The 25,342-nt window shown below is 35.4% G+C and overlaps 2 protein-coding genes across 2 annotated transcripts in view; one reads left to right on the top strand and one right to left on the bottom strand.

The window, feature by feature from the left end:
* LOC139497232 (caspase-3-like) overlaps positions 1-25,342 on the bottom strand; it is a 303,768-nt gene that overhangs the window by 178,088 nt on the left and 100,338 nt on the right. The gene's annotated exons all lie outside the window — the stretch shown is intronic.
* Positions 13,678-14,115, top strand: LOC139497866 (ovarian abundant message protein-like). The gene has a single exon (XM_071286105.1). The coding sequence runs from the start codon at positions 13,678-13,680 to the stop codon at positions 14,113-14,115; it is 438 nt and encodes a 145-aa protein (XP_071142206.1).

Genomic DNA, 25,342 nt, shown 5'->3' with positions numbered 1-25,342 from the left:
GACGATGATTGGCTAAACACTTTAAAAGACATTGGAGAAGCTGAAAACATACCCTCTACAACTTCATTTACAGATTACGTGACAGAGTTTTGGGTTGAAAACTACCGGTTTTTAAGGAACCACTATAACACAGAAGGACCCCGCACCATGCATAAATCACCTGGAAGGATGGCACACCAAACTTAAGAAGCGACTCAAACACGCCCACCCCAACATCTACGAGATCATTGAGCTACTGAAGAAGACAAAGACACTAACAGAATGCAACATTATCCAGTATGCAGCATGAGGAACCCGCCCACCTTAAAGACGACGATACAGAGTAATAGACACCAGACTCATAGACAGATACCAACAAGGACCCATCAACGTGGTAGATTACTCTGACACAACATTCCTTCTTCTCCATTTGAACTGAACAATGAAGTTAGTCATTGTAAATTGTGAATTTGTAAATATTAAATGTTTTGTTACTTTTGATGTATATATAAAAAAGTGTATTCCTCATCATTTTACATATAGTGCCCTTGTTACTTATTTTGTACTTAATTGATTTCCCTATGCAATGCATTTATAAAACTTATTAATATATTAAATTATGTTTGCAATAAAAGAAACTCAGTGTACAAATATATTTCTATCTTGAAAATCATTCAGACACAGATTTTTTTTAATACTTTTCTATACAAAAAAAAACAACCTGAATATCTAAGAAAAAAATATCTGATTTTCTTTCAGTATTTTTATATACAAAAAAACAATCTGAATATCTAGAAAACACTTACAAACTATATACCTAGGTTGGAACAGACTATACAATTGTATGCTCATTGAACCTTTTGTCTTTTGTTTTATCAACTAATAGATAATTGGTAGAATTAACAGTGGGCAAACCAGGAGTAAACCGGTGCAGGAAATGCTTACATCTTTACAACTGACATTGTTTGTCGAAAAGACCAGGATCAAATGTTCCTTGATACGAAAAAAGTTCAACACGTCAAATTTGACAGATACAAGTAATAACTTACGTTCAACCATTAAGACCACTTTGTTACCGAGGTACATATTGCCCAATCAGCCTTCATCTAGTAGCATGTGCTTGCTACTGACAATATACCAATTCTTCATTTCAATAGTGATTTTTTTATCAATCAAGAGAAACGGACGCATTGAATATATAGTGTGTTATTTTAATTCAGAATGAATTTATAAAGTTTTAACTTTTTTTTTTGCGTTTATCACATGGTAAAGACTGAAATCTATGACGTGTTTGATTAACGTAAATAGAGAACAAGTAATAGCTTTTAAAAAAGCTAGTCGTCTTTTAGCTGATGAAAATGGAAAGTGTTCTCGCTTTGTAGATTAATTAATTCAGAATAGCCTTGCATATCAATCAACAAATTTACATGTAAGGTCACACGTTATAAAGTATTGTATCGTTTAACATATGGTGTGTTTACAAAACTCGGCTATTTATAGATAAAAGTATCATGATAAATGACCAGGCAAAATCGAATTGCTAAAATAGAGAGGACAATTCCGATACTCTACGGGATTGAAAGACATTTACTAGGTTTGGATTGTCATAATCAATCAACGAATTTTTAATTATTCACGTCTCGTAATATCTTCCAATCAGGTATTAAGAAGAGTTTAGCCCGCAGACTGTTCATCGTTCAATTCTTAATAACGTCTCCTAGGAGACGTTAATGATAAGCCATACCTATGGCAAGCCATTTTTGTATTTAATCTATTTTCAAAATATCTTTTAAAGTTAAAAAGATATCTTTAAAACTAAATAAGATATCTTGTTAAGTAATTGAGATATCTTATAAGTTAACTAAGATATCTTATAAATCAAGTTAAATATATTATGTATTAAAGGCTGCATCCAAACCCAAATATTTTTACACAGAAATTTTACACAATATATTACTATGTCCTTTAATCACCTGCTCCTGCATTTGGATAACTACATCATGTACATATTAATCTTATTTATGTGCTTCAGCCACAAGCAGGACTATAATATAGTAATTCTTTTTTAAGTATTAGTTTATGCTTGTGTTGTAAAATGTTTAAATTTTTCAGATTTCTTGAAGTGTCCTTTAAGCACCTGCCCTTGGTGACTCCTGCAGAGGTAAAGGGGGGGGTTGATATCTCACAAACATGTTTAACCCCGCCGCATTTTTGCGCCTGTCCCAAGTCAGGAGTCTCTGTTAGTCTTGTATTATTTTAATTTTAGTTTCTTGTGTACAATTTGGAAATTAGTATGGCGTTCATTATCACTGAACTAGTATATATTTGTTTAGGGGCCAGCTGAAGGACGCCTCCGGGTGCGGGAATTTCTCGCTACATTGAAGACCTGTTGGTGACCTTCTGCTGTTGTTTTTTTCTATGGTCGGGTTGTTGTCTCTTTGGCACATTCTCCATTTCCATTCTCAATATTATTAACAATACTATTTGCTAATATGCATCAGCCACGAGGAAGGACTTAACTCAAAGTTTTTTTTCTATAATAAATGCTTCTGGTGCACGGTCAATAATCACTAAACATACAGGTTTTGATATGTGACTACATGTATTTTTTACTCAATTTATATTTCATGTTTTTTGTCAAACGTTTTTCTATTTTTATTTTTGTTTATTGTCTATTGCAATTGTGTGATAAAAAAATCAATGTACTGATTATGCCCGTAATGGGTCCACTATTGGAAATAAAATATATCTTATCTTATCTTATCTGTATTAGATCAGAAATCTTATACAAAAGTCTAATAATATATCTTTTTTAGGTTATAAGATATATTATTTGTTCAAGAAAGATCTCTTAACTATATAAGATTTTTTGGATTCAAGATATCTTATAAACTAAATAATAAAATTGAGAAGGGAAATGGGGAATCTGTCAAAGAGACAACAGCCCGACCATAGAACAACCAACAGCAGAAGGTCACCAACAGGTCTTCAATGCAGCGAGAAATTCCCGCACCTAAGGCGTCCTTCAGCTGGCCCCTAAACAAATATATATACTAGTTCAGTGATAATGAACGCCAGAAGAAACGACACAAGAAACTAAAATTAAAAATAATACAAGACTAATAAAGGCTAAAGGCTTCTGACTTGGGACAGGCGCAAAAATGCGACGGGGTTAAATATGTTTATGAGATCTCAATCCTCCCCCTACACCTCTAGCAAATGTAGACAAACGCATAATAATATGCACATTAAAATTCAGTAAATAAGTTATATTTTCAGATAAATAAGATATCTTTATAGATAAATAAATATCTACCAAGGTTGATAAGATATCTTTTAAATTATATTAGATATCTTTTTTAATTATATAAGATATTTTATTAACTTCAAATTAAATAAGATATATCATATAGAATAAAGTATATGTTATATTATTTGTTAGATATCCTATTTACTTACTAAGATATCTTGAAATTGAATAAATATAAAAACGTTTGACATACATACGTACTGAAATGTTTAATTAAACTTTTAAGGTTCTTGTTCTGATTAATCAAACTATTAAGGTTCTTGTTCTGATTAATCAAACTATTAAGGTTTTTGTTCTGATTAATCACTATTAAGGTTTTTGTAATTTGACTTTTTACAACATAAAAAATGTAACATAACAAATTCTCTGAAAAGTTCAAGCTTCAAACTGAGATAATTATCAGTATGCAATTATCTGAGAATGTTAATTTCATTTCATTCTGTTGATAGTTAGAAAAAAATGCGAATTCAAATCCCCTACCAAGCCAATGTTCTCCTGCTATATATCCAAATCCAGTTTTGTATTCATTCCAGTCCCTATAGAAATCCACACTTCCATTGTATCGTCTTTGGATTGTCTATATATACAAGTTATTTTAAATATAAACTAATCTCCTGAGACAACCCCTTGTTTACAAATGTTGATCTGAACCGCTCTGAACAGATTTATTATTATTTTGACTAGACATAAAACAAGACTCAACCCACTATTTTTTTTCATAAAAATGTAGTACCAAGTCAGGAAAATGTCAATTGTTATCATATAGTTCGTTCTGTGTGTGTTATATTGTCGATTGGTTTTTTGTTGCACTTCCATGTTCATGTTGTTTTCCTCATATAGTTCATGTGTTTCCCTCGGTTTTAGTTTGTGACCCGGATTTGTTTTCTCTTAATCGATTAATGGCTTTCGAACAGCGGTATACTACTGTTGCCTTTATTCTTACAATTTTTTGCGGATAAAATACCTAATAATTTACTGCTCGGCCTTTTAAATGATGTTGAAATCAAAATAACCGAAGAAAACAATGCAGAACAAAACAAATCTTTTTTCGTAATCGGTGATCACGTAATTGATTTTCAAGAAAAGAAAAATAATATGCTTGGTAGTCTGTAGACGGTCATCGATTAACGTAGCCTTTGGTAAAACTCAGAATAATGTTCTACATAAAAGACATACAGGTCAGCTACCCAAATAGAAGACAAACACGAAAACCAAAGTCGGGATAGAAAACACACATCGTAGATACCAAGCTTCAAATTTAGTACGCCTATAAAATGTTTTAATACAGCTGAGAAAACCAAGAATGACAAAAAGTATTGCCAACACCTTGCAATGATTCAAAAATGGGAATAATGGAGACACCCTGTGATTCATTACACTATTAGAACAAGTCTACTATTTAAATGGCGCTATTGGTGCCCGTATAAATACACACAACCCGTCGATTAACTTGTTTTCTTCAAGCCATTTAGAAATGTATATGTTACAAAGGACAAACTTAAAGCTTACAAATGGCAAATTGAGGAAAAGAAATGATCACATTACAATGTGGTGTCACATTGCATACCATAGGATCGGCATGTCTTGCTCCGCTAGTTAATATAATACCTCAAAGCTTTTGTAAAAGTTTATAAATCATTCATTTTCTTATTTGTAGTCATTAGAAAAATACTTAAGGAATGACTGTAATATTTTTTTCTGTCTATGAAGATATAACATAAAAATAAATTGGTGCACACTGAATAACGCGCGTAGCGGGTTATTTAACAGCGCACCACATTTTTAATGTTATTTCGAATAGACAGAGATAATATTACAGTCATTTCTTATAATTTAATTATCAATTCCATTTAAACCGTAGAAAACCATTAAAAAACGTTGATGACGTCACGGTCACACGACTAAATTATGTCTATGGGCTGATAACAAAATAAAGTCAGCGCATCAGAAGACGCGTTTCATAAAAAATTAAAGTATTTCAAAATACTACATGAATCCGTAGAAAGAATAGTAAAATGACTGCATATCCAGTAGTCCGGCCGATCGGTGAAAAAATTGCTCAAATAATGAGGAATGCACCAATTTTTGCATGATGGTAAACTTTTGTGTACTGAGCAATATTAGCTATGGACCCACCCTCAAAATTCAATATGGCGGCTTATTTCAAGATGGCTGCCGTACGTTCTAAAATATTTTCCAGTATTGCACAAACCACAGTGGATTTGATGCTGGGTGCACAAAAATCAACATATTTGAATAACTTATTGTACTTAGCAAGATTTTGTTTTGATCTTTTTTTGAAATACAAAATGGCGGCTATGTTCAAAATGGCCGCCTTGAAAAATAAGCAAATATTCATTATTGAGAATTGACCTGAATATAAGCATTTTATTGATGTATAGTGTCATTTGGTATCTCTCCAAGTTCTGCCCTTTCTGATTTTGCCTTGCTTGTCATTTCATACACAAAGTAGTAGCTTTCATAAAAAGCTGAAGTAGTAGCTTTCATTAAAAGCTGCACTATTTGTTGTCTTGGGTCACACATAAAAGCTGTGATTTGGGATTTATCTGCCTTAAGATATTATTCAGTGCCTATCTTATCTCTTGGGTCGCCATATTTTGCAATTTGAGACATTAAACTGTAAATTGAGAATCAGTTAAACACATATCAGTGAAATGGCAGGAATTGAGGACAATAAGGACAAGAACATTGAAATGGCAGAAATGGAATCACTTGAGATATGTAGAAACCCACAGCTGAAGACGCTTTAACAGAGGACAGCTCAGAAATGACCATTAAACAATTGTACTAAGAACATTTAACAGATAGAAAATCAAATGCTCAAAGAACAGCTGAGATTTACCGCAATATAAAACAGAGAGAAGCGCGAATATATAAAATATGTGTTGGTCTCATTACGTTTCAAGCTGAACAGAAAGAGGCAATGAATATTAATAACAAACAGTTAAAAGCAATATCTCAGCAACTTCAGCAGTCTGAAGACAGGATAGACCACAAGGCAAGTAATAATTGCTTGCATTGGCGGAATTGATGGTCAGACCAATAAGATATTCAATGTTGTGGTGAGAAGATTGGACAAGCTGACAAGAACTGAGAAAGGTGACACAGTTCTATTTACAAGTGCGTTTGAACAGCAGGGTACCTTCCAACAACTGGTATCTGTTGTAAATGAATCAGTGGACAATCGAAATAAAGAAGTTAATATTTTTGCAATGGACACATCATCTTAGCCAAAATTTGACCTTAGCCTGTACAAAGCAAGTTTACCAAAAGTACACAACAAAATCCATGCCGTGGGTCTTTCCCCAATTGTAGGTCGCATGAACCATAAACCGCGCCAACTCTGTTGAAGGTGTTTTCACCTTAAGTCAAAAGTCCTATGCCAGGGCCCTTGGCCCTGCATGAGACAGTTCAAATTATTCAACAACAATCTCCATTTAAGATAAAAATAAAATTGAGAATGGAAATGGGGAATGTGTCAAACAGGGATGGGCACGATTACTGACAAATGTAATCGATTAATAATCGATTACATGAAGGATTTTTGTGCAATCGATTAATAATCGATTACTCAAATTTTAGTATGTAATCGATTACAATCGATTACTTTATCAAAAGTAATTACATTACTTTTCGATAACTGTCAATTACATACTTCAACATTTCAACAAAAAATAACATGAGTAAAACACAATTATATTGCTCAACATTTGTATATATAGTGGAAATTAAGATCTTTACCTAATGCATCATTCAAAGCATTGTTTCTAAATTATAAGTTAATAGCTGCTTTTTAGATCAAATCTCTTGATGAAAATTAGAAATATTTAAAAAATCTCGTAATTTTGACTTTCAACATATATGAAAGATGTCATCGCATTGCAATAATCACTTATTCATAACTAATTGTTTTTCAAAAAATTAGCTTTCTTACTGACACGTTAGCTTTTTTGTTTTTACTCTTTAAAAAAATTTATTTTAGAATAGTTAATTACAATGTTTAAGGAAATATAAAAAAAAGTAGAATAATTAATTAGTTCAGCTAATTTTTAAGATCAAAATTTATTTTTATAATGACATGCATGTTTTAAAACTTTTGTTTGGATAACCACCCTAATTACAGATTATTTAACTGCCACTGGAGTACAATTTATAACCTGGGGCTAAATATTGTAAATTTCCTTCTTTATTAGACATAAGATAATTGAAATAAAAACAAAGTATGTTTGTTATTGATTAGAAGACTTTGATCATCTCATTAGTAAAGGCAAGAATGTTGTTAACTTCTCCAATCAAATTATATACAAAATATATTTATAGTGTCAAAGGGATACATGTATCTATTTCTAAAAAGAATTGCTATGCATTGCCATTGGTTCATTGTTAAAAGGATTTTGTGTTCTTTTTTAATTTAATTTATATACATGTATATATATCATAACATTTAAGAAATCAACTGTTTATGTATTCTAAGCTTTAATTTCAACTCTGATCGAAAATGATGTTTTCAGGAAATTTAATACAAATAATTTATATAAGCTTATTACTTTTAAAAAATGTAGTACAGAACTTAACGAAAGACAGACACATTTCTTATTTAAGATCCATTTTATTTTTTCAAATCTATTTTCTTATTTAAATATTAAAGCTCTTGAATTATTGACAAGCACATACATCCATTTGTTTCAAAAGCTAGATATAAAGTAAAATTAGGTAGGGGAGGGATCTGGTTACTCATAATGCAGCTAGAGACAATAGATAGAAATAAGGCAGTTGCTTAAATCTCAAGTATTGTTAATGCATAATATTTTATCTGTACTACAAAGTGATAACATACACATTTTCCTCTGAAATAGGTTATTTTTCATCAAACTATTTTACTAAAGTAATCGAAATGTAATCGAAAAGTAATCGATGATTACATCCAAATTTTTGCTGTAATCGATTAAATTACGATTACATGTAATCGAAAATGTCTTCGATTACAGATTACTGTCGATTACTTGAAAAAATGTAATCAATAACAATCGATTACGATTACAGATTACGATTACCCCATCCCTGGTGTCAAAGAGACAACAACCCGACCAAATAAAAAACAACAGCAGAAGGTCACCAACAGGTCTTCAATGTAGCGAGAAATTCCCGCACCCGGAGGCGTCCTTCAGCTGGCCCCTAAACAAATATATACTAGTTCAGTGATAATGAACGCCATACTAATTTCCAAATTGTACACAAGAAACTAAAATTAAAATAATACAAGACTAACAAAGGTCAGAGGCTCCTGACTTGGGACAGGCGCAAAAATGCGGCGGGGTTAAACATGTTTGTGAGATCTCAACCCTCCCCCTATACCTCTAACCAATGTAGAAAAGTAAACGCATAACAATACGCACATTAAAATTCAGTTCAAGAGAAGTCCGAGTCTGATGTCAGAAGATGTAACCAAAGAAAATAAACAAAATGACAATAATACATAAATAACAACAGACTACTAGCAGTTAACTGACATGCCAGCTCCAGACTTCAATTAAACTGACTGAAAGATTATGATTTCATCATATGTACATAAGGCACAATCCTTCCCGTTAGGGGTTTAGTATCATACCATCATAACTTATATGAGAAGAACATAACCCGTGTCATGCCAACAACTGTTTTTAGAATAAATGTGTTTAGTTCCGACGCAAAGACCTTATCAGTGACTCAATATTAACGCCAAAATATGCAATCTTTAATGACTTGACAACAGTATCGTAATTATATCCCTTCTTAATAAGTCTATTCAAAGGTTTTTTAAGTTTCTGAGGTGAATACTGACACCTTTGTGCTTTATAAAGAATATTTCCATAAAAAATTGGATGTGAAATACCTGAACGTATAAGAAGTCTGCATGTTGAGCTATATTTACGAATGATGTCTTTATACCGATGAACATACTATAAACCTCTAGTACTAATCAAGGATACCAGCAAAAGGCTTATGTGTCTTCTTACGCACACTTACCATCTACTATGATTCAATAATATTTGTTTCAGATCAGCACACCATTACAGAAACAATTGGTTGCAAGTGGATTCTATAAAGTTTCTCCAATGCTGAATGCAGTGCCTACTTTCGGTGTCATCGATTCCCCGTCGAGTCAATGGCAAATCCCACATTTATCACTCCAATTATGACAACCTCGTCCGCTTCTGGAGCTTTAATATGCTTCCCATATAACAGCAAGTTGACTCCATTGACCGATCCTGGAAAGGGCAGAGGAAAGAAAAAGAGTGTGACAACACCTCTTCTTCAGACTATTCACTGGAGAGAGAATATACCCGATGGCAAGAAAATCTTTGTGCAAGGGACCGGAGCCGAAGCCCACAGCTGCCAAAAATGCAAAAACTCAATTGAAGAGGATCCATCACTTGGGAGGCGTTCATTTACCAATTTGAACGAACTGCCGGTAGATGACAATGGGAAATCAGGAAAAATGTGTGTAGGCCCCAGATTGCCAGGCCGATGTTGGCTTTGAGTACGCTCGCATGGTTAACACAGATGATGATTCCAAGGCCTTAAAAAAGCATTCATTTGGAGCAGCGCTCCAGCAAGAAAGACGATCAAACCAGATTGGAACCAAAACATTCCGTCGAGGATGTAAAGACAAAGATTCTTCAAGGCATGTAATAGAGAGTAGCCCAGAAACATTCAACAAGGCGTTAAAACAATTGAAAACCTCAAAAGCAAACCAGATGGCGATATATGGATAATAAAGTGCCAATTATGACCATCGACAAGTCTACTTTGCTGATAGCGCAGTATCACCGACCGGTTAAGAAAATATGAGCAGTCCTTTGGATTATGAGTTGCATAACCTCACACAAAATGTCACAAAACTAGCTGATGTTATGCTTTCAAATACTCAGCATAACTTTGGATTGGCCGATCAATATAATCTCGGTTCTTCTGATAAAAAAATCATGAATGATCACCAGTTCAATGGAAGATCGCCTGATCAATATAAACGTGGACGATCTCTTGAGCAATACAATCACGGTAAATCGGCAGATAGAAGTACACCAAAGCTTAATGCCTATCAATCAGGAACACACCCACTAAGCTAGAGATCATATAGTCACTAAAGACAACGGTTAGCATCTCTGATAAACTCCAAAAATCCCGATTATTTCAGACAACGGTCATCTTCACCAGGATACTGAGCAAATCAAAGTGTAAGCCCTTCAATGGAGCAAAGGGTCTGGCCAGTAGGACAACTCAGATTCCAAAATCTATTGGCCATGAAATATCACCTTATCACAAAATCGAACACAGGCCCACTGCCTCGTCCAATATTGTCATCAGACGAAACATTTGAAAGAGCTTAGTAGTACGAGGTACTATACATGACCAAAATATGAGCATGAATGTGGACACTGCTGCAATGATAACATTAGTAAATGAGAAAATAGTTGCGGCAGAAAATGGATATTTGGAGAACGTAACGCTACGTGGTTTGGGTTAACAGCTTGTTATTGGGAAGATTATAAGGAACGACTCTCGACATTAATAGAGTAAACATCAAATGGGATGTGTGCAAAGAGCCATTAATAGACGATGTTATAGTTAGGCTAGTTATTTTGGACACACTGATCGCGGTGATAAACATGAGTACTCCCACAAATACCATCAACAATCAAGCGATAAATGCGCCATTTGTTAATAGTGGAAACGAGATTTTAAATCAGCTAGTTTGCATAAAACGAACCATCACAGTTCCGTCAAATTAAAACATGACTGTTACCATTAAAACTAATAAAAGTGCTGACCAGGAGTGCATCTTAGGACCATACTCGCTGAAATGTTGCAAATTGGTTACGCACGTAGTTGGAAAAGGAAATAGTTGCCCCTTAACCATTTTAAATGATGGCAATCGTCCAATCCGCCTGAAGAAAGCTACACCTATTGATTACATAGAATAATTTGACGATGTAGTGGGTACGGCAGATGAAAACGCAATAAGTGACGTAAGACGTAGAATTGAAGAGACACGAGACAAGGTGCCCTCGGCACTGCCTCAAGGTTCAGATGAGTTACCTACTATTCCACCACATTTACCCGACCTATATTAACGTCAATCGACTCCTTTCAACCTATTTCATTTCAACCATTAAAACTGAAAGCGTTTAAAGAACAATTACAATAACATGTAACATTTTGATTAACATTTTGAATTTCACTATTTGTTCTTGTATATGCAGCTATATTTCCAACTTATGTTTTATAAAAATACCAAAATTATTCTTTTTATACTTAAGAATTACTTGATAACAAATTCAAGAACATGAAGTCCATTTTTGAAAAATCATTTCTTTAATTTCCGAAATTATCTAGAATACTTTTAGGAAAATCTTGAATTTTATACCGTTTTTCCGCCATCTTGAAAATGGCAGCCATATTGGATTTTTCAGAGTGGGTCCATAGCTGAAATCAAAGGGTATATAACCAAGAACTACTATGCAAAGTTTCATGCTTTCCTCATCAAGTGAGCAATTCTGCTCTATATCTGCATCAATCGGCCGGACTACAGGGTATATTGACGATAAAATAAAGGAACCAGCAGGGATTTTCATGCTGCATTGATTATATAATCATTTTTGGCCTCCGGCAGTTACCTGCGCTTTCCTTGGTTGTTATCTCTTTCACATATCCCCCATTTCCATTCTCAATGTTATTCCAAAACATATATGAATCTGCATTTCTTAGGTTTATACGACCTTTGAAATATATACAAATACAGGTACTCTACTACGTGTGAAGAGCTAAACGTTTTAACATGACCAAGTCTTCTGTTTTAACATTTTAGAGATTTCTCTAGAACTAAAACTTTAAAAAATTTCAAGGGAGATTTAAGTAAAACATAAAGGCATATACGGCTGTCAAAAGTCATAAATCGATTTATCTTACACAAATCCGAGTTACATGCCAAAAACTATGAGAAACACATCAACCATGCGAGGGGAAAAAGAACAATAAACACACTGAACTGCTACAAATACAAACGCCAACATTCATAGGACTATGTGATAACAACTGTCATATCTCTTACTTGGTACAGATACAATAGACATAAGAAGATGTGGTATTAGTGCCAATGAGACAACTCTCCATCGAAGTCACAATTTATAATTTTAAACCAGTATAGGTCAAAGTACGGTCTTCAACACGAAGCCTTGGCTCACACCAAACAGCAAGCTATAAAGGGTCCAAAACTGACTAGAGTAAATCATTTAAACAGGGAAACCAAAAAAAGTGGGGGATACATTTTTCTTTTCTTGAGGTTGGGGTCAGTGTGCAACAGCATAGTATATTGCACAAAACAACAAAAAAGGAGGGTATTTTTTTAATTTTTGGAGGGGGTGGGGCAATTCGCAACAGCGTAGTGCAAAAGCAAAAAATTAAGTGTAAATTCAAACTATATAACCAATTTTTAGTTCTTTACTACAGTTATTCTGTGTCAGAAACCTATTATGTGTCAAATATTTAATTACATTCCAAATTCAGACCTATATCGAGCGTGAATAGTGTGTCCATTTTTGTCCGAACGGTCCATGGTTGGACCATTGCGGTCGTATCCAACTGCGTTCGGAGAAGCAATTTAATAAAGACTTAAATATAATTTTATATACATATTAAGTTGTGAATATGGTGAAACTGATCCTCAAAATAAGTTTAAACTGCCCTGGTGTGGAATAAATTTGTGTTAAATTGATCATACTTCTTAATTTACTTATTTCAATCAGTTTTAAATATTGTATACTGCCTTAATGATAACATATATAATAATAACTGTTGAAATTTGTTTGCTGGGCATTAATCTACCGTAATTTACCAATTATGGATTCGGTAATTTCCACTAAAAAACGAAGTTTACCGAATGATCTCATCATACAACAAAAAACGTATAATGTTGTGAGCACTTCATATAATGGTGTGAGCACTTAATATAATGTTGTGAGCACTTAATATAATGTTGTGAGTACTGCATATAATGGTGTGAGCACTGCATATAATGTTGTGAGCACTGAATATAATGCTGATCATTAACATAAGGCAGTCATGGGTTCCATAGTTAAGCAATCCGTCCTCTTGTTATTGAGCAACGTACAGTGTTTAGCAATCCTCCTGTTAGTGGGCATCATACGGTGTCTAGTAATCTTTCTGTTAGTGGGCAACATACATTGTCTAGCAATCCTCCTGTTAGTTGGCATAGTACAGTGTTAATCAGTCCTCCTGTTAGTTGGCATAGTTCAGTGTTTAGCATTCATCCTGTTAGTTGGCAATCTGCAGTGATAAGCATTCCTCCTGTTAGTAGGCAACATACGATGTCTAGCAATCCTCCTGTTAGTAGGCATAGTACAGTGTTTAGCAATACTCCTGTTAGTGGGCATAGTACAGTGTTTATCATTCATCCTGTTAGTGAGCAACGTGTAGTGTTTAGCAATCCTCCTGTTAGTGGGCATAGTACAGTGTTTAGCAATCCTCCTGTTAGTGGGCATAGTACAGTGTTTAGCAATCCTCCTGTTAGTGGGCATAGTACAGTGTTTAGCAATCCTCCTGTTAGTGGGCATAGTACAGTGTTTAGCAATTCTCCTGTTAGTGGACATAGTACAGTGTTTGGCAATCCTCCTGTTAGTGGGCAACATACAGTGTTTAGCAATCCTCCTGTTAGATGGCATAGTACAGTGTTAAGCATCCATCCTGTTAGTGGGCAGCATAGAGTATTTAGCATTCTTCCTGTTAGTGGGCAACGTAGTGTCTAGCATTTATCTTGTTAGCGAGCAACGTACAGTGTTTAGCAATCATCCCTGGCCACAGACACAGTGTTTTCGTCCTAAATCTGCATGAAATGTTTATCACTGGACGTTATAAGAAATCAATCAATCAACCAATCAACAGAAGACGGAAAACTTAAACAATATTTCAAGCTCAATGCGGTTCAGTCTCAAAATCGGATTCAATTAAATTATTTTAAAACTAACAGGTCTTTAGACGATATTTGTTAGTATCACGAAAATTAGAAAAGTATGTCAATAGCTTATAAAAAAGAAGATGTGGTATGATTGCCAATGAGACAGCTCAGGCTCATACCGCATAGCCAGCCATAAAAGGCCCCGAAATAACAAATGTAAAACAATTCAAACGAGAAAACTAACGGCCTTATTAATGTACAAAAAATGAACGAAAAACAAATATGTAAGACAGCAACAAACGACGACCACTGAATTACAGGCTCCTGACTTGGGACAGACACAAACATACAGAATGTGGCAGGGTTAAACATATTAGCAGGATCCCAACCCTCCTCCTAACCTGGGACAGTGGTGTTCAACATACGAATAAACTATAAAAATCAGTTGAAAAACTCATCATATGTTTAGCCTTATTTTTTAATGAGCTTCGTTGCAAAAATAACTATAGTTTTATAAGCGAAGAAAATACGCCAACGAGAAGCAACCAAACAACGTTCAATGAAAAGGCATTTAATCTGTCCAAGAAAGATATCTGTCAACCAAAAATATCTGTCCAAAAATGACTTCTGTCCAAAAAAGACTTCTGCTTAGTAAAGACATATGTTCAACAAAGATAGCTGTCCAATAAAGACATGTACAACAAAGACACGTACAACAAAATAATACAGACAAATATCTAATATGATTAACAAAGACATAGGTCCAACAAAGGCGACATTTGTTCAACAAAATTCTTTTTCTACCAAAGACGTCTGTCTTACAAAAATATCTAGTCTGTCCAACAATGACATCTCTTCAACGAAGATATCTGACCAACAAAGATATCTGTCTTACAAAGGCAGCTTACCAACAAAAACTTGTCAATCGTAGGAGGAGGTAGCCGGACAAACCATATACTCTATGTGGGACGGACGTACTGGGTTATTGATAAGATAGTTATTTATATATTAGTTTCCTATTGATCTTAAAAGTAAATATTCTAGTTCAATACATAAAAGATTTGAAACGAAGATTAATACCCAGCCTTTATATAACATAGAAAATTGAATATTTTAAGAAATTACTAATATGAAATCTGTATTATGTACCCAAGCGCCGTGTATTCCACATGTAAATATTGATGGGTGCTTTCGTCGAGGTCCGCGTTGTTAGCTTCCGTGTTGTGTATTCACAATGTACACAAGTTGCTTTCTTTAAAAAAAAAGAAATGAAATCGTGAATATTAAATTACATGCAGTGGGGTTAAACCAGTTCTACAAACAAAAGATAAACAACAACGAACAACACATGGTTAACATAGTCTGACTTGGTACAGAAACATATATGGCAAGCCGTTTTTCATTTTATTCTTACTTCAAGATTTCTTATGTAATATAATATATAAGATATCTCATATAATATATCAAATATCTTATATAATCTAGCTTTGATAAGATATAATAAAAACATCTTCTAAAGTTTAAAAGCTATCTTATAAAGTATTTTAGATATCTTATAAGATATTTTTTATATAATTAGTTATCAAAGGTACCAGGATTATAATTTAGTACGCCAGACGCGCGTTTCGTCTACATAAGACTCATCAGTGACGCTCATATCAAAATATTTATAAAGCCAAACAAGTAAAAAGTTGAAGTTGAAGTTGAAGTTGAAGGATCCAAAATTCCAAAAAGTTGTGCCAAATACGGCTAAGGTAATCTATGCCTGGGATAAGAAAATCCTTAGTTTTTCGAAAAATTCAAAGTTTTGTAACAGGAAATTTATTAATAAATGACCACATTATTGATATTCATGTCAACACCGAAGTGTTGACTACTGGGCTGGTGATACCCTCGGGGACGAAACGTCCACCAGCAGTGGCATCGACCCAGTGGTGTAAATAGTTATCAAAGGTATATAAGATATCTTATAAAAAAATTAACATAATATATTTTCATGATCTTATAAATATTTCTTATATAAAATATCTTATAAAGTTTTTATTTAAATATCTTATAAAGTTTTTATTTAAAATATCTTATAATTTTTTTTTTATATATGATATATGTAATAAATATTTTTTTTATATATCATGTATATGTTGGTTTAGTACTAATCATAATAATGTGTCCAGATAGGATGACATGTCTATCAGCATACTGTTTCCTTGTGAACTAGCACGTTAAAAGTCTGCATGTCGGTTTAGTACTTATAAAATATATCAGTATAATGTATAAAATTGAGAATGAAAATGGGGAATGTGTCAAAGAGACAACAACCCGACCAAATTAAAAACAACAGCAGAGGGTCACCAACAGGTCTTCAATGTAGCGAGAAATTATCCAGATATGATGACATGTCTATCAGCAGACTGTTTCCTTGTGAACTAGCACGTTAAAAGTCTGCATATCGGTTTAGTACTAATGAGTATCATGTGTCCAGATAGGATGACATGTCTATCAGCAGACGGTTTCCTTGTGAACTAGCACGTTAAAAGTCTGCATGTCGGTTTAGTACTTATCAGTATAATGTGTCCAGATAGGATGACATGTCTATCAGCAGATTGTTTCCTTGTGAACTAGCACGTTAAAAGTCTGCATGTCGGTTTAGTACTAATGAGTATCATGTGTCCAGATAGGATGACATGTCTATCAGCAGACGGTTTCCTTGTGAACTAGCACGTTAAAAGTCTGCTTGTCGGTTAAGTACTTATCATTATAATGTGTTCAGATAGGTTGGCATGTCTATCAGCAGACTGTTTTCTTGTGAACTAGCACGTTAAAAGTCTGCATATCGGTTAAGTACTAATGAGTATCATGTGTCCAGATAGGATGACATGTCTATCAGCAGACGGTTTTCTTGTGAACTAGCACGTTAAAAGTCTGCATGTCGGTTTAGTACTTATCAGTATAATGTGTCCAGATAGGACGACATGTCTATAAGCAGATTGTTTCCTTGTGAACTAGCACGTTAAAAGTCTGCATGTCGGTTTAGTTCTAATGAGTATCATGTGTCCAGATAGGATGACATGTCTATCATCAGACGGTTTCCTTGTGAACTAGCATGTTAAAAGTCTGCTTGTCGGTTAAGTACTTATCATTATAATGTGTTCAGATAGGTTGACATGTCTATCAGCAGACTGTTTTCTTGTGAACTAGCACGTTAAAAGTCTGCATGTCGGTTTAGTACTAATGAGTATCATGTGTCCAGATAGGATGACATGTCTATCAGCAGACGGTTTCCTTGTGCACTAGCACGTTAAAAGTCTGCTTGTCGGTTTAGTACTAATGAGTATCATGTGTCCAGATAGGATGACATGTCTATCAGCAGACTGTTTCTTTGTGAACTAGTACATTAAATGTCTGTATTTCAGTTTAGTATAAATCAGTATAATGTGTCCAGATAGGATGACATGTCTATCAGTAGACTGTTTCCTTGTGAACTTGCACATTAAAGGTCTGTTTTCAGTTTAGTATTAATCAGTATAATGTGTCCAGATAGTATGACATGTCTACCAGCAGACTGTTTCCTTGTGAACTTGCATATTAAAAGTCTGCGTGTCGGTCTAGTACTTATCAGTATAATGTGTCCAGATAGGATGACATGTCTATCAGCAGACTGTTTCCTTGTGAACAAGCACATTAAAGGTCTGTATTTCAGTTTAGTATTAATCAGTTTGAACTAGCACGTTAAAAGTCTGCGTTTCGGTCCAATGCTTATCAGTATAATGTGTCCAGATAGGTTGACATGTTTACCAGTAGACTGTTACCTTGTAAACTAGCACGTTTAAAGTGTGCGTGCCGGTCTAGTACTTGTCAGTATAATGTTTCCAAATAGGATGACACGTCAACCAACAGACTGTTACCTTGTGAACAAGCACGTTAAAAGTCTGCTTGTTGGTCTATTACTGATCAGTATAATGTGTCCAGATAGGATGACCTGTCTACCAACAGACTGTTACCTTGTGAACTAGCACGTTAAAAGTTTGCGTGCCGGTCAAGTACTTATCAGTATAATGTGTCCAGATAGGATGACATGTCTGCCAACAGACTGTTACCTAGTGAACTAGCACGTTAAAAGTCTGCTTGCTGGTTTCTTACTTATCAGTGTAATGTGTCCAGATAGGATGACATGTCTACCAGCAGACTGTTTCCTTGTGAACTTGCATATTAAAAGTCTGCGTGTCGGTCTAGTACTTATCAGTATAATGTGTCCAGATAGGATGACATGTCTACCAGCAGACTGTTTCCTTGTGAACTAGCACATTAAAGGTCTGTATTTCAGTTTAGTATTAATCAGTATAATGTGTCCAGATAGGATGACATGTCTATCAGCAGACTGTTTCCTTGTGAACAAGCACATTAAAGGTCTGTATTTCAGTTTAGTATTAATCAGTTTGAACTAGCACGTTAAAAGACTGCGTTTCGGTCCAATGCTTATCAGTATAATGTTTTCAGATAGGTTGACATGTCTACCAGTAGACTGTTACCTTGTAAACTAGCACGTTTAAAATGTGCGTGCCGGTCTAGTACTTGTCAGTATAATGTTTCCAAATAGGCTGACATGTCAACCAACAGACTGTTACCTTGTGAACTAGCACGTTAAAAGTCTGCTTGTTGGTATAATGTGTCCAGATAGGATGACCTGTTTACCAACAGACTGTTACCTTGTGAACTAGCACGTTAAAAGTTTGCGTGCTGGTCTAGTACTTATCAGTATAATGTGTCCATATAGGATGACATGTCTGCCAACAGACTGTTGCCTTGTGAACTAGCACGTTAAAAGTCTGCGTGCCGGTCTAGTACTTATCAGTATAATGTGTCCAGATAGGATGACCTGTCTACCAACAGACTGTTGCCTTGTGAACTAGCACGTTAAAAAATTGCGTGCCGGTCTAGTACTTATCAGTATAATGTGTCCAGATAGGATGACATGTCTACTAACAGACTGTTACCTTGTGAACTAGCACGTTCAAAGTCTGCGTGTCGGTTTAGTACTTATCAGTATAATGTGTCTAGATAGGATGACATGTCTATCAACAGACTGCTATCTTGTGAACTAGCACGTTAAAAGTCTGCGTGCAAGTCTAGTTCGTATCAGTATAATGTGTCCAGATAGGATGACATGTCTGCCAACAGACTGTTACCTAGTGAACTAGCACGTTAAAAGTCTGCTTGCTGGTCTCTTACTTATCAGTATAATGTGTCCAGATATGATGACATGTCTACCAGCAGACTGTTACCTTGTGGACTAGCACGTTTAAACTCTGCTTGTTGGTCTAGCACTAATCAGTATAATGTGTCCAGATAGGATGACATGTCTACCAACAGACTGTTACCTTGTTAACGAGCATGTTAAAAGTCTGCGTGTCGGTTTAGTACTTATCAGTTTAATTTGTCCAGATAGGATGACATGTCTACCCTCAGACTGTTTGTTACCTTTTGAACTAGCACATTACAAGTATGTGTGTCGGTCTAGTACTAATCAGTATCATGTGTCCAGATAGGATGACATGTCTACCAACATACTGTTACCTTGTGAACTAGCACATTAAAAGTCTGCTTGTCGGTCTAGTACTTATCAGTATCATGTGTCCATATAGGATAACATGTCTACCAGCAGACTGTTACCTTGTAAACTAGCACGTTTAAAGTGTGCGTGCCGGTTAAGTACTTATCAGTATAATGTGTCCAGAAAGGATGACATGTCTACCAACAGACTGTTACCTTGTAAACTAGCACGTTAAAAGTCTGCGTGTCGATTTAGTACTTATCAGTATAACGTGTTAAGATAGGATGAAATGTCTATCAAAAGACTGTTACCTTGTGAACTAGCACGGCAAAAGTTTGCTTGTTGTTTAGTACTAATGAGTATCATGTGTCCAGATAGGTTGACATGTCTACCAGAAGACTATTACCTTGAGAACTAGCACATTAAAAGTCTGTGTGTCGGTCTAGTACTTATCAGTATAATGTGTCCAGATAGGATGACATGTCTGCCAACAGACTGTTACCTTATGAACGAGCACGTTAAAAGTCTGCGTGCAGGTCTAGTACTCATCAGTATAATGTGTCCAGATAGGATGACATGTCTGTCAACTGACTGTTACCTAGTGAACTATCACGTTAAAAGTCTGCTTGTTGGTCTATTACTTATCAGTATAATGTGTCCATATAGGATGACATGTCTACCAGCAGACTGTTACCCTGTGAACTAGCACGTTTAAAGTTTGCTTGTCGGTCTAGCACTTATCAGTACATTGTGTCCAGATAGGATGACATGTCTACCAACAGACTGTTACCTTGTGAACGAGCATGTTAAAAGTCTGCGTGTCGGTTTAGTACTTATCAGTTTAATTTGTCCAGATAGGATGACATGTCTACCCTCAGACTGTTTGTTACCTTTTGAACTAGCACATTACAAGTATGTGTGTCGGTCTAGTACTAATCAGTATCATGTGTCCAGATAGGATGACATGTCTACCAGCAGACTGTTACCTTGTGAACTAGCACATTTAAAGTCTGCTTGTCGGTCTAGTACTTATCAGTATAATGTGTCGAGATAGGATGACATGTCTACCAGCAGACTGTTACCTTGTGAACTAGCACGTTAAAAGTCTGCGTGTCGGTTTAGTACTTATCAGTATAATGTGTCTAGATAGGATGACATGTCTACCAACAGACTGTTACCTTGTGAACTAGCTATATAGCACGTTAAAAGTTTGCGTGTCGGTTTAGTACTTATCAGTATAATGTGTCCAGATAGGATGACATGTCTGCCAACAGACTGTTACCTTGTGAACTAGCTATATAGCACGTTAAAAGTGTGCGTGTCGGTTTAGTACTTATCAGTATAATGTGTCCAGATAGGATGCCATGTCTACCAACAGACTGTTACCTTGTGAACTAACACTTTTAAAGTCTGCGTGTCGGTTTAGTACTAATGAGTATAATGTGTCCAGATAGGTTGACATGTCTACCAACTGATCCCGAAATCCTTAGAAAGCTTAAAAACATGAAATCCCCAGGTCCCGAATTTAAAGAAATTTAAATCCCGGCATCCAGAAATTCGAAAAAAGAATTCCCGAATCCCGAAAGGATCGATCCCGTAATCCCGAGCTTAAAAACACCCGATCCCGACGTACCGAAAAAGGTCCTGTTATTCAAGTGATTTGTTTTTGGCAGCAGTAGATAATTGACATTCATATTGTCTAAATGTGACACATTTGCAGGATTTTATGTTTCGCCTGTATAACAAAAAATACAAAAAGAAAAAGACAAAGGAAGCTTCAACTGAACAACAAACTACACCTGTCGATGCCAACGACAACCTCGGAACATCCGCCGACAGCTGCAAATATTTCGACGTCGCCCAGGACGTATCTCTTCGCTGCTCACTTCGTAGGTACCAAACATCAGTTACTCCACGTAACAAATACATTATCACAAACCGGCGAACAGCCATTTCAGACGACGAGGAAGAAACCGACAATGGTGTGCTATATGAACTCGACGATATAGACAAAGTTCAGTCCGTAAGGAGAGCACACGCATCAAAACAAATCCGTGGATCCCTCTGCGTAAATCTGTGCACGAAGAAGACTTGATTGATCTTGCACCGGAAGGTGCCAACGCTCAGGATTGTTTGAACTTTTGTATCGTAGCTGAAGGTGTCAGACCACCAAATAAAAATCCCTATCTGTTCAACCAAATTTTGCAATTTTCACAGCTTTCTAAATATTTCACCTTAAGTTTAACTTCATAGAAACCAGGTATATCCTTGATTGTACATGTATCAGCTTTCTACATGCCAATTTTCACCATACCTTTAAAGCCTTCTAACAAAATAACTGACCTTTAAACAGAGGTACTCCAAAACAAAAACCTGGTTTTCTGGAAATCTAAAATTAGTATACTAGGGAGCGCATTAATCCTCAATTTTTAATACAAACTCATAGACAAGTAAATTTTGGCTCAAAATGATCTAGATATATTTCTCTTTCACCAAAAGTTTCATTTCTGCAAATTTGTTGGTTAGTTTAAGTAAACAAGGACATCAAAAGCACTATTTTGTGTCAGAGTAGGGCTACTTTTAATTGGAGGGAGTAATTGGTGGTCTGACACCTGAAGAGGCGCGGAAATCTTATAATTCTACAGAATTTACCCTGACAGCACCCGACACAAGGATACCAAAGCGTGTAAAAAGACAACTAAGTTTAACTGATCTGAACATTAATCGATGGTCTATTATCTCTGAAGGTGATGTGGATATAAAACTCAATTCTCCTACAATTAAAGAACTGAATGAACGATTTGCAAACATAGATTACACCATTGATTTCAAATACGAAGAAAATATTGACAATATCTTAGACGACGAAATGGCTGTAAAACTTGCTAGAAGACTTTCTGTCAATGATTTATTAGAGGACTTTCGGGAGGTATCATCCGATAAATCTAACAGTAGCATGGCAGTAAAACTTGCTAAAAGACTTTCTGTCAATGATTTATTGGAGGACTATAGTGAGGCGTCATCCGATACATCAAACAGTAGCATGGTAATCTCAGACAATACCAGCTCAACAAGCTCATACAGCAGTGAAGGTTCCATAGAAAACCAACTTCCGGTTTTCTCGACACAAGAAGAATCAAATATGACTCTTGTTGATAGCGCATGTGCAGAATGTGATTCCGCTAGAACGATTCCAGACATCAGGACAAAGTGAGTCAACTTAGAGCTGAAAAAATGATCGTTGAGGAAAACATCTGCGAAGCACAAGCAGACGATATAATTCGTTTTAAAGAAACTCAGCGATTGCGACGCCATCTACCTGGTTACAAGAAACAAATGTTGTTGAAAACATTGACCAGTCTGAAGGAAAAACTTGAAAATCAAAGCCAAAGATTACAGAAAAGTTATTCAACCGTATTATCAATGCAAAGAAGATTTGCTCAGAGACATAATCCGTTTTTCATTGTCCCAAACACAAACTTTAGTTGAGAAAAGTAGTATCATCGCGGATGAATAATTAGTGCTATGTATGATTGTATGTAAATATGGAGACTATTTATTTATTTATAATGCTCTATAAATGAGGAATTCAAAATACAGAACAAAGTGATCATAGATCTAGGAAAACAACTCGTTGTTAACCTTTCATTTTCTGGACTATTTTCGATATAAATCATGTGTCTTCTGCAGAGACTGACTGTTGTTAATTTGTTGTTACATTTGAACTTAACTACAGTTCAAACATTGTTTATGTTGTGTGGTGCTTGTACAAAACTAATTATTTATTGAATCTCTCTATATAAAATTTAAATGATGCTGTATTTTTTGTTTAATATAGCCTCGCCATGATTAATTAATGCCGTTACAACTAAATTTCCAAAATTTGACATTCTCCCGCAATTCGCATTAACCGCTATTCCACACCCCTCTCAATTACACATAAAAATAGTTATACTATACACCGTTACAATACAACATGTACAATACACACAAAGCAAATATAGTATACCCCGCTCAGATACACACACAATCGTTATACTATACCCGGATCCAATACCCAAACCCGTTATACTATACACCATTACGATACAATACACACAAAACAAATATAGTATACCCGCTCAAATACACACAAAACCGTTATACTATACACCGTTACAATACAATACGCACAACGTAAATATAGTATACCCTGCCAGGCTGCTCAAATACACACACAACCGTTATACTATACACCGTTACAATACAATACGCACAACGCAAATATAGTATACCCCGCTCAAGTACACACATAGCAAATATAGTATACCCCGCTCAAATACACACGAAACCGTTATACTATACCTGGCTCCGATACACAAACCGCTATATTATACCCGGCTCCGATACACAAAATCGTTTTAATATACCCCGCTCAAATACACACAAAACCGTTATACTATACCTTGCTCCGATACACAAACCGCTATATTATACCCGGCTCCGTTACACAAAATCGTTATACTATACCCCGTTCAAATACACACAAAACCGTTAAACTATACCCCGTTACAATAAATACACACAAAGCAAATATAGTATACACGGCTCAAATACACACAAAACCGTTATATTATACCTGGCTCCGATACACAAAACCGTTATACTATACCCGGCTCCGATACACAAAACCGTTATACTATACCCGGCTCCGATACCCAAAACCGTTATACTATACCCGGATCCGATACCAAACCCGCTATACTATACAACGTTTCAACACACACCACAAATAAAGTATACCTCGCTCCAATACACAAAACCTACGTACGGTGGCAGAATGCGGCCATGAAAGAAAAAAAAATTATATTGTTCCCTCAAGATACTATGTCGTTCCCTCAAGATGCTATGTCGTTCCCACAAGATAGTTATCTCGTTCCCTCAAGATACTATGTCGTTCCCTCAAGATAGTTATCTCGTTCCCTCAAGATAGTTATCTCGTTCCCTCAAGATACTATGTCGTTCCCTCAAGATAGTTATCTCGTTCCCTCAAGATAATTATCTCGTTCCCTCAAGATACTATGTCGTTCCCTCAAGATACTATGTCGTTCCCTCAAGATGATATGTCGTACCCACAAGATAGTTATCTCGTTCCCTCAAGATACTATGTCGTTCCCGCAAGATAGTTATCTCGTTCCCTCAAGATACTATGTCGTTCCCTCAAGATAGTTATCTTGTTCCCTCAACATAGCAATACAATTATATTGATTTATTCTTTATTTCAAAAGCGAAACGGTGGAGTGAAGACGTGGAGTTACTTCCAATTCACTTTTTAATCAAATGCGGAACAATGCAAGAACGAGAAATTAAGACCACCGACACGAAACACGGAAAATAAATAAGGGGAAATACGAAGCACGCACATCGAACCAAACACGAGAAAACGAGAAATAAAACACCAAATCACGAAAACACGTAAAATGAAAAGGCCGAAAACGTTGCACGAAAATAACCCTTTACCACCCTCTTAGAAAATAAAATTAAAAAT

This window comes from Mytilus edulis, chromosome 12 (genome assembly GCF_963676685.1).
Source record: "Mytilus edulis chromosome 12, xbMytEdul2.2, whole genome shotgun sequence".
NCBI lineage: Eukaryota > Metazoa > Mollusca > Bivalvia > Mytilida > Mytilidae > Mytilus > Mytilus edulis.
Note: the sequence above shows the minus strand (reverse complement) of the source record. Positions and strands in the feature narration are given on the sequence as shown.